The 11,126-nt window shown below is 33.3% G+C and overlaps 2 protein-coding genes across 3 annotated transcripts in view; both read left to right on the forward strand.

The window, feature by feature from the left end:
• The first annotated feature begins 1,245 nt into the window (after positions 1 to 1,245).
• On the forward strand, positions 1,246 to 5,366 carry LOC107015687 (E3 ubiquitin-protein ligase WAV3-like). The gene is made up of 3 exons (XM_015216031.2): positions 1,246 to 1,583; positions 2,573 to 2,671; positions 3,815 to 5,366. Exons 1-3 carry the CDS (start codon positions 1,431 to 1,433, stop codon positions 5,153 to 5,155), a joined length of 1,593 nt encoding a protein of 530 aa, XP_015071517.1. The 5' UTR covers positions 1,246 to 1,430; the 3' UTR covers positions 5,156 to 5,366.
• A 2,943-nt stretch (positions 5,367 to 8,309) lies between these two features.
• LOC107015678 (protein PHR1-LIKE 3-like) overlaps positions 8,310 to 11,126 on the forward strand; it is a 5,281-nt gene continuing 2,464 nt past the window's right edge. For both annotated transcript variants that reach the window (XM_015216012.2, XM_015216013.2), the window contains exon 1: positions 8,310 to 8,806. In XM_015216012.2, the coding sequence (XP_015071498.1) occupies positions 8,608 to 8,806 (199 nt within the window). In that variant the 5' untranslated portion in view covers positions 8,310 to 8,607. The remainder of the gene's footprint in view (positions 8,807 to 11,126) is intronic.

Raw genomic sequence — 11,126 nt, forward strand, 5'->3', positions numbered from 1 at the left:
AAAATAAAAATTATATAAAATAAACTTTTATAATCCAATCATTTTACAAATCACGCTAAAAATATGGACTATAACACAACCAGAAAGAAAGAGAACAAAGACACAGAGCCCAAAGAAAAATTAAAGAGTGAAGACTAAACAGTGAGCAGAAACTTTGACTGAAATATTGAGAGGGAGCGGGACAACCACAAATAAAGTTAAAATTTAAAATTTATAAATTTGATATTTTATATTATTAAAAAGTTTTTATTTGAATTTTTTTTATTATTACTCAATTAATTTAAATTCACACGAAGAAATTTCAATCTTCATATAAAAACACTATTCTATTAAAAACGATTTCATATGAGATGAATACTTACCTTACTAAAAATACATTATTCTTCTAAAGCTTCCACTAAAATATCTCAGTATAACATATTGACATAATACATAAAAATACGTTATATTTAATTTTATTTTATATTTATATAATCTAATTTTAAATGTGCGTGTATAAATAGATATTTTAAAATTTATATAAAATTATACAAGCATATGAATTTTATGTGACATAATACAGATAGGATAACACATAAGATTCAAATTCCCATGTAAGATATTAGGTGATATGCACATGTTTATTTATTTAATTTTATACAAATTTAACTGTTTATTTATGCATATCCAAAGTTAGATGACATATACACTAAGCTAATACCAAATTGAAGAGCTATCTTTATATGTTACTGTATGATTTATGCCTAAAACGTTTCGTCACTATCACTTTTTTCAAAGCTATTTCGATTGACTTAATAAGAAAAAAATTATTAAATATTTGTTTTCTATTATGTTTTATAACACCAAAAAATTATCGAGTTTGACCAAACTCACAAAGTAACAAAAACACAGCTAAAAAGCAAATTTCATACTCCTCCATTTAGAATTATTTGTCATGGTTTCTATTTTTAGAGTCAAAATATAAAAATTTTGACTAACATTTTAAGATGTATTTTTTCATCATATCAATATTCAAAAAATTGTAATGTATAGTATTTTTTATGTAATTTTAGCATATTGATTTTTTTTATTTAAAATATTAAATTAGTGTGATCTTATTTACTTTTAAAAATTAGTTAAATTATCTTTTGATAAGCGTAATATGACAACCAATTCGAACGGAGGGAGTAGCAGTTGTTGTTGAGTGTGAGTGTGTGTGAGAGAGACAGTAAAGAGTAAAGAAGGGGACTGACTGACCCCCCATTATTGAAAACTGGCGATACCCAACTTTTCTTTAACCCTTTATTTTGTATATCTTTTCCCCCTCTCTCCATCTGTAGTGGGTATAAGCTTTTTCAGTGAGATTGAATGAATTCCCATTTGGGTTTTGTATAATACATTCAATTTATTCACTTGTACAGTGAGTTTTACGAAAAGGGTCGTCGCCGGAAATGGGTATATTCGCCGGAGAGTCGTCGTCGTATTCAGGGAAGCTGAAGAAAGTAGCAAAAAAGATTCTTGTTCAGACTTGTGGGTCATTTCGTTGTGGATACCAAAACCCTCCTTCTGATGAACCTGATAACAACAATAACAACAACCCCTCTGTAAGTTCACTGAAATTCGTTTAGTTTTTTCTTTTTACTTTTTTGTTTCCCATCTGGTGTCGGTATCTCTAATGAGTTTTAAGCTAAATTTGGATTGAGGGAAGTCCCACATTTTAGCATTGAGGGTAGAATGTTTTTAAATTCGAACTCGAGATCTCTGATTAACGAATAAGTAGTACAATCCCATCACAGTTTTCCATCTGGTGTCGGGTAAAGTTTCACATTGAGGGTAAAATGTTACTCAAGACTCAAACTCGAAATTTATAATCAAGGATAAAGTAGTATTTTTCCATCAGAATTTCACATCAGTGTTTGGTAAAGCCCCACATTGAGGGTAAAATGTTAGTTAGGACTCGATCTTGAGATGTCTCGTTAAGGATAGAGTAGTACCATCTCATCACAGTTTCTCACCTGGTGTTTATTACCTGTAATGAGGCTCAGCTAAATCCAGATTGTGTCAAGTGCCATACCGAGGGTAAAATGTTACTCTCTCCGGCCTATTTTAAGTGACACTTTTCGAATTTCGAGATTCAAACAAGTTTATATTTGACCGTAAGTTGTTCATAGATATTTTAAATATTTTGAATTATCAATTATTATGACTTATAGTATTTTTCTTTTACGTAGTTTACAAATATATAAATTTCATTTCAACAAAATTGAAGATTCCGTGTGCATATTTTCGGTCAAACTTAAATTGTTCGTGTCTCGAAAAATGAAAAATTTCACATAAATTGGGACTGAGGGAGTAAATAAGATTCGGACTCAAGATGTTTAGTTAAGGATAAAGTAGTACCATCTCATTACAGTTTGCCACTCGGTATTTGGTACTTGCATTGAGGCTCAGCTTAATCCGGATTGTTGAAAGGTTAAGTATGAAGTAGTACTTAGTACTTACAATCCCATCACAATTCTTATTGATGGAATTAGTTTAGTTTTGAGCTTTTTTTCCCTAAAATTTCATGCATTTGATGATTTGTTATGTGCAGGAGTTTCCATATCCGGTGAATAATCTCGAGCTGTTGAATCATACTTCTGTAATTAAATCCTCACGATTAGATTCTACTACTAACACACCTTCTAACAAGGTACCTTCTTCTCTGCATCTTCAATTTTTTGTCATTGGTTTGCTGTGAATTACAAATTGTTCTTGCTTTTGGATTGTGATTTCAGTAAAATTAGCTGGTTTAAGCTAGCCTTGCTGTCCTTTTGTGATAAAGAATTGGACTTTGGACCTAACTCAACAATGCATTATCATATCCCTGATTAAATTTCTATGAAGTAAAGATTGTAACATGAGGTGAGGATTAACCATCTCATCTTTAAAGAACCGATATGGGAGCTCAACATTTCTTTTCATATCCCAGATAAATTTGGAAGTAAAGATTGTAGTTGGCTAGCATTCTCTTAGATTTCTTGAAATTCTTGTTTCCTTGATTAGTTTTAGCCTTATAAATGAATAAATGCTCAGTGTTCTCAATGAATTCCCAACCTGAGAGAATCAAAAGTTGTGAATGCTTATGCTGCATTGTGATAGGTAAAAGTTTTTTGCCCGCGGAATTTTCAGATCCAATCTTTACACTCCCATTTACCTTTCCCAGGTCAAAATTTTGGAAAGCCTCTATTGTTTCTTATTAACTATAGTGCAGATAATATTAAGCGTAGTAATAAGCCAAAAAAAAAGAAGAGCTAAACTATAGAAAATTAGAGACTGAATAACTCAATTTTCATTGACTACATCCGTCAAGAAGAATCTGTCGCGTCTCTGGTGCAGTTCAGTATGATATTTTACTTCTAGATGTTTAACTCAACTACTCCCTTCTTGACAACTGGGAAAGAAAATATTAAATATGAAAGCAAACCTGGGGGGTGGGGGGGAGGGGCACTCTTAAGATTGTCTTGTGCTATGTTTTTTCCTTGTTTGATGAATGAGTAGTTATTCTGTGCCATCTGATTAAACATTCTAAAAAGGATTCTTCTTGCAGGACAAAACACATTTAAGTCTTTTCCTTTAAGAGATTATATCTGGAATTTCCTTTTTATTTTTATTTCTTTTTTTTGTGTTTAAGAGCTGGTCTGTTTCTTTTTGGCATCTGTATGTCCAATGTTGCTTATGTACAAAGAACCTACAAAGTCCTGCATGAGAATGTTATTATGTATATTAGTCTCTTTCCGTTGGTTTTCCATTTGCAATTTAGAAAACTCATGCTTCTCTTTCTATTGTCTGGCAGAACTTTTGTCCAATATGTCTGGATTCATTGAGCTATAGCTGCGACAGCAGCCCAGGACAGGCTATATTCACAGCACAGTGCTCTCATGCTTTTCACTTCGCTTGCATATCATCCAACATCCGCCATGGCAATGTTACTTGCCCTGTTTGCCGTGCACATTGGACCCAGCTACCTCGGACATTGAAGATGCATTATTCTCCTCACAGCAATCGCGCTGATCCCATTCTCCAGATTCTTGATGAATCAATTGCTACTTCTCGGGTACATAGACGTTCCTTTTTACGTTCTGCTCGCTATGATGATGATGATCCAGTCGAGCCTGACCGTACATCAAATATTCACCGTTTGCATCTATCTTTATCACCTGTTCCTCACAGTACTTCTGTGTTTGATCCGTGCTCAAATCCAAAGTCTAGCTTTAGTTCATGCCATTATCCTCAGCATTGTTTAGAATCTTCACAATCAGCAGCGCAGCATTTTGTAGAAACTGGGCAGTCTCCTCTGGTTTGCAGCTCCTCTAGTAGTGCTTATCTTTGCTTGAAATTGGCACATCAGCCAGCCACTGACTTAGTCTTAGTGGCAAGCCCCAACGGACCTCACCTAAGGCTTATGAAACAAGCCATGGCATTTGTGGTATTTTCATTGCGGCCTATAGACCGTTTGGCTATTGTTACCTACTCTTCTGCCGCAGCACGTATCTTCCCTCTCAAGTGTATGACCTCTTACGGGAAGCGCACAGCACTTCAAGTTATTGACAGACTGTTTTATATGGGCCAAGCTGATCCAGTAGAAGGACTCAAGAAAGGAGTAAAGATATTAAGAGAACGCAGCCACCAAAATACTCATTCTTTTATTCTACATCTTTCTGACAATCCAACAAGATCTTTCCATGGGTTTCACTTGGAACTTCCCATCACAATCCATAAGTTTCATGTGGGATTTGGATTTGGTACTTCAAATGGATTCGTCATGCACGAGTTTGAGAGATTTCTTGCTAAAATACTATGTGGTGCAGTTAGAGATATTGCATTGATGATTGGAGAGGACACAAGGATCGTGAGGCTTGGAGAATTGCGAGGGGGTGAGGAGAGGAGAATTCCATTGCTTTTGGAAGATTTGGACAAAGTTCGCGTGGTATATACCTACATTGATTGCATGATGGATGATTCTGTTAGAACAGGTGAAGTTGTAGTCGGAGTTGGTGACAGGAAAGAACTGACGGATACTATTGACATTGTTGAGAACACTGGTGGAAGAAGTAGCAGCGTTGAGGGCTGGGAATATCATGATCCATTCATGGCTAGACGATGGGCTAAGCGTTTACATGGCTACCGGATATGATGCTCATGTCCTTGATCCCATGAGGCTGATCTATTAATTGAACAAACATTTTTTAGATTCTGCATTATAGGTGTGTGATCTTGTGAAATACATGAAGATAGTTTCTTGTATATCTGTGTTCCCAATTTTTGTATTAAAGAATCTGATATGATTGATTGAACTGTTATGAAGTGCTTATAATATTTTACAAGGTACTTATTGTGAGGATTCATCATAAATAGACTAATTCGTTATTGTTAGTTTATCGCAACCTTTCACCTTTATTTCGCTTGAGACTAACAATATGAACAATATTACTCACCATTTAAGCATTTACCTAGTGATCCAGTGGTCAGTGAAAAATGAAAAGAATTATGAAGTTTAATGTTACCTTAGAAGAAATACATCCCTAATGGTCAATAACATGCATGGACTATGGAGAAATACGAGTTCTCAAGTTCAACAACAACAACAAAAATATATTATGTGATTTTCCGAGTCTTAATAGATAGAATTAGTTACACGATACTTATACGGGTGGAATGACTTAGGTGTACCATGTTCAAGTTAATAACAAAATTTCGTCTACTCAAATGTTGATGGATAAGGTTACCTAATATATATTTGATTAGAACACTACTACGCATATTACCTGTGCTTCGCACAGGATTGAACTATGTTATTAAGTTCACATTGATCATTCGGGAATATTCGGATTTTCAATATATACACTACATTGTCAAGATCATTTTATCTTAAGACAATCCAAAATCTTAAAAGTGCTATATTTTTTTTTTTTGATTGTTTCATACAAAAATTGTGAGTCATAGAGTTATATTAATTATAAGAAAGAAGTCTAAGAAATCTCCATGGAAATAGTTGGTCAGAAATGATGAAATTTTCTAGATTCCAGAACTTATAATGAACAACATCAGACGTTAAAGAAGAGACCAAAAAGCCTCGAACAACAACACTCCCAAGTAAAGTGAAACATCACGTCCATACAAGAACATAATTAAATAATTCAAATGGAGGAATTCGAGTTCCTTTCTTATGACCCTAAAATTGTTAGTATCATAAATGTTTTTCCTCATCATCTCAGAATAGTCATTACTATTGCTTATGTTTCATATCACCAACCCAACTTGTTTGGAATTGAACCATAGTTATTGTTATGGTTATAATGTAATTATCAACCAAGCAGTAAGCGACATCATTCATAATTGGATATTCTAAACCAAATTTTTTATACATAACATATTAAAATCTCAAAGCATAATTTTTTGAGTGCTTGAACTCACAAATATCCACAAATAAATAATAAAGACAACCTCACTTTCCTACTAATCAAGAAGAAAAACGCATGTTGCTTAACATATTTTTCAAAAAGATAGTCTTATCGGTATATATCCAAGTTTACAGTTCACAAATTTAATGGAAAGAAGCCAAAAGAAAGAGTTATTACTTCTTTATCAAAAAAGCAAAAAAAAAACTTTATCAAAAAAAAGAGTTATCACTACGGCAAAAATAATCTTTAGCGACAATTATAAATGTCCATAGAAAAAGTCCATAGCAACATTGAATGTAATGACAATTAACTAATGTAGGTAAATGCTCTAGCACTCTTCGTTACCGTGAATATTCATTGCCGATAAAAAATATCTTTGTGTTAGCATATTTTGGACATTTATTTGTTTCAAGAAAATTTGATGGCTAAAAAGAAGAAACGAAGAAATATGACAAATTAGTTAACTTGCGCTAAAAAAAAGTGAACTAATTGTCTCTATACTAATATTCTAGGAAGGATGAAATAACATATAAAATGTTTGTAACTAAGAATGGACAGTCAAAATAATATACTAACTGTGGCAAAGAAGAGAGTAATCTGTTTGGTTCTTTTAATAAACTTCAACATTGATTGCGTATTAGTTATCACATATTTCTTGTTCTGTGCTACCAAATATGGCACAACCCCACAAGAAATTTTCCCAAAAAAATATACTAATAAAACTATAGAGAGAGACAAAATAGGAGATAAATTTTCAATCATCCTCACTGAAATTTTTAACTGAGTTGAAAAAACCATCAAAATAGAAAAAAGAAATTGCAATAGATACATGAATTACTATGACTTACAGTAAAAGATTAAGCTTCATTAGATATGAGGAAGAAAACTTTGAGGAATGAAGCACACTCCATAAGAAGCTTAATTAATGTATTTATATTCAACTCCCCTAAAGCGAAAAAAACCTACAAATAATAGTGGCAGAAAAAAATACTTTTGTTATTAAAGAACCAAATATAATGAATTGAACCATTTCAGCAGTTTTGTAAGTTGTGGATTGAGAGGTGCAAGAGTAGTAATGCCACATTGCAATTAAAATCATCTTTCTATGTTTATAAGAAGAAATATGTAGGAAGGGAAGAAATAGAAGATCGAATATTAATCATCCTAGCTGAAACTTTTAACAGAGTTAAAAAAGATCACCAAAATAGTAAAAAGAAATTGTCATAATTACATTAATAACTATGACTTACAGTAAATATTAATATCCATGCAATTGGAAGAAGAAAACTGTAAGGAATGAAACAAGCTTCATAAGAAGCATAATTAATGTATTTGAATTCTTATCCTATAACGAAAAAAACCCTACAAATAATAGTGGCAAAGAATCCCTCTATTTATATTAAACAAACTGTAGGTCACAACTCTTTGAAAAAATTACAACCCATTAGAAAGGTCACAACCTTACATAAAAGTCATAACTTTTCATAAAAGTCGCAACTCTTCATAAAAGTCGTAACTCTTCCTAAAGGTCACAACTTTTCATAAAAATCACAATTTTTCATAAAATGGGAACATTAGTTTTGATAATAAATAAATTTAAAGGAGAATCCTTATTTGTGGTGACGCCACACAGACGGGCCTACGATTCTCTTACAATATATATATATATAAATATATATACGATTGTTTGCATTCAAATTTCACCATAGACAAAATAACAAAGAAATTCTCATAAATCTTATTATTTGCTTTTAAATTTCATCATAGACAAAATAACTAAGAAATTCTCATAAATCCTATTCTTTGCATTTAAATTTCACCATAGACAAAATAACTAAGGAATTCTCATGTATCTTATATTTGATGATCAAAGTTATTCAATACTCATTAATAATGAAGATGCAAATATTTTATCAATTAATCGAAATACGTGAAGGGGCTTTGGTGTAAAAAAAAAATAAAATCAATTCTTGGTTACACAATTTAAAGATGAGGAACCGCCGGGTAATAAACTCCATATCACATCACTGTGTACCGAATCATTTCAATCTTGACTTTGGGGTTGGCGAAAACCCCAAAATTTTCTACTTACCCTTTGAATCTGCATTCAATTCTATGAGAATTGCTCAATCGATACAGTAAAACTTGTTGAAATTCGATTACAGAAGCAAAAGGTGTTGATTCAATGTTTCCCAGATTGATTCAATCGCAAGAAGATGAATTTATTCATGGGTGTGATGTTAATGTCGGGATTCATCATCGTAATAGGGTTAATGGAGACCCTTGTCTTGTGTTAACTTCAGATCCCAAACCTCGTCTTCGATGGACTGCTGATCTTCATGAACGATTCATTGATGCTGTTACTCAACTTGGCGGACCCAGTAGTTAGTATTTTCTGTTTTCTCATTTGCCCCTCTTATCAAGTTTCTGTTTTTTTTTTTGTTGTTGAACTTTTCAAGAATGTTGAGGATTTTTATGATGTTGATGTATTGTGCTAATGTTTAGCATTTAGATGCTTGTTTTGTTTCTTGTTTGGCTGACAAAATGAGGTAGCGCACTATTGGTTTGCCAACTGTTATGTAGATTTTGGAAGGTTAGCATTTGCATCTATGGAGGCCTGAGACCTTTTGAGCTCACACCTTTTTTGCTCTCCCTTGGTACTTCGAACACATAAACTTAAAGTTGGTGATGAAAAGAATGCTTATTGTCTGAGTGACCCCGAGGCTTGAGACTTGAAACTTATTCTTACAGCTAAGATGAGGAGTGAGACTTTTTGTGCTCCCACCTTTTTTGTTTCATTCGTGACTCAAACCCACAAACTTAAGGTTGGTGATGTAGAAAATGTTTAACGTCTGAGCTACCCCGAGGCTTTTGAGACCTGAAAGTTATTCTAACAGCTAAGATGAGGCTTTAGACTTTTTGAGCTACCACCTTTTTTGTATCCTTAGTGTCTCAAACCCACTAATGTAAGGTTGAAGGTGGAGAGAGCGTTTACTTTTTGAGCAACCTCGAGGCTTTTGAAACTTAATAGTTGTTAAATATTACAGCTAAGATGAGTTTTGACTGGACTGAAGCGTTCTGCAAGAATCGGAAAAAAGTTAAGTAAAACTCCAATCTCAATTACCATAGTTAAATTGCAAAAGCATTCCAGTCTGGAGGCTGCTTTGAAGTGAAAAAGAATAACATTGGGGGTGTTTAAAGGGAAAACTACTGGGCTTGCAAAGAATCAATCTTCTTTTTCATCTGCCCTTTTTTCTGTTTACCCCTTCTTTTGGTTTTTGAACTTTTTAGAATGTTGAGGATCTATAAGTTATGTATTGTGTTACATTTGGCATTAGTACTTGTTTATTTGTTTTTTGTATTGACTGAGAAAATGAGAAAGTTTACTATTGGTTCGCCAACTGTTGTGTAGATTTTCGAATGGCTAGCATTTTTATCTATGGAGGGTAAAGATGAGTCAGATAAAACTTACGGCTAAGATGAGTTTTAACCAGAAAAAAACATTTTAGGTGCAATCTACTCATTAGATCTATCCACTTCAATCCTCTTCAAACTCCATACCGAACCCCATTACCATAGTTAAACTACTACAGGTTTGAATCAAGCAGAAGGTTAGAGGGATGGGCCCATTATCCAATGAGTTTCGAGCTGTGTGCCAAGGGCACTTAGGAGTTAGGATTTCTTGGTTATAAGAAAATACCATAGTTAAATTGCTTAAACATTTCCATTTAGCCTACCAAAACCTTACCTGATGGACTAATGGGTGTGCAAGTTGGAAATTAAGAGGCTTCATTAAAAATAATTTACAAATTGAAATCAGTCTAGTGTCATACCTAACAGCCTTTATCCTGGAGAAAAAGAAGAATTACGCTAGGGCGTGAAAAAGAAAACTATTGAACTAGCAAAAAATCGTTAAAAATGTTGTGAGAAATAAAAAGATGGAGACTTTATTAATTAAAGATATATTCAGTTTATTAGTCCTTATTTGGGTGAGTTTGGAATTTGGGAATGAAACCATCTATACCCATAACCCAAAAAGTTAATTTTTTAGGGAAGATTCATGAATAGTGTTAACTGGATAAGCTTGTAATCTGGAAAAATGGGTTCATATCGTGGAAGAGAAGGTAATGGCTTAAGTTGGAGAAGAGTTGAAAAAAGCTGAATTTGGTGCTAGTTTGTTACCATTGGTACCAACTGAACTGTTGCTGGTGTACTGCAGTTCTTTTAAGTCTCTGCCTTTACCCTTTCTTTCCCTGCCTTGAGCAAGCACTATATTATGCTGGCAACAGAACATAATTTTCAAGTACCAATATGCAATCAAGACAATATAGGCAGGTGCTGTCTGACATGTGTATATCAGGTAAAAGGAAGATATAATTATCGGGGAAAGAACTTAGATATGTAGAGACCTTCCTATTCATTCAAATTGTTGTGATAACATAACTGCTTTCCCTTTTTAGTTGTGCTTGGCTAAAAAATAACCTTTTATCTCACTCTGGATGGCAAGTGCTTAGTTTTATTAATTAGCCTAAGTTAGTGCCACCATTACCTCTTTAAAAAAGGTCCCCTATAATTAATTCTTGTTAGCCACATCATATAGGGATCATCAAATCAATAGCAATGTTTACTTCAATACAAGGTTCCACTCTTTTTTGGTTGAAGTGGCAATATATCTTGCTGGATGATTTGTATTACGTGTTGGTG

This window comes from Solanum pennellii, chromosome 4 (genome assembly GCF_001406875.1).
Source record: "Solanum pennellii chromosome 4, SPENNV200".
In the NCBI taxonomy this organism is placed as follows: domain Eukaryota; kingdom Viridiplantae; phylum Streptophyta; class Magnoliopsida; order Solanales; family Solanaceae; genus Solanum; species Solanum pennellii.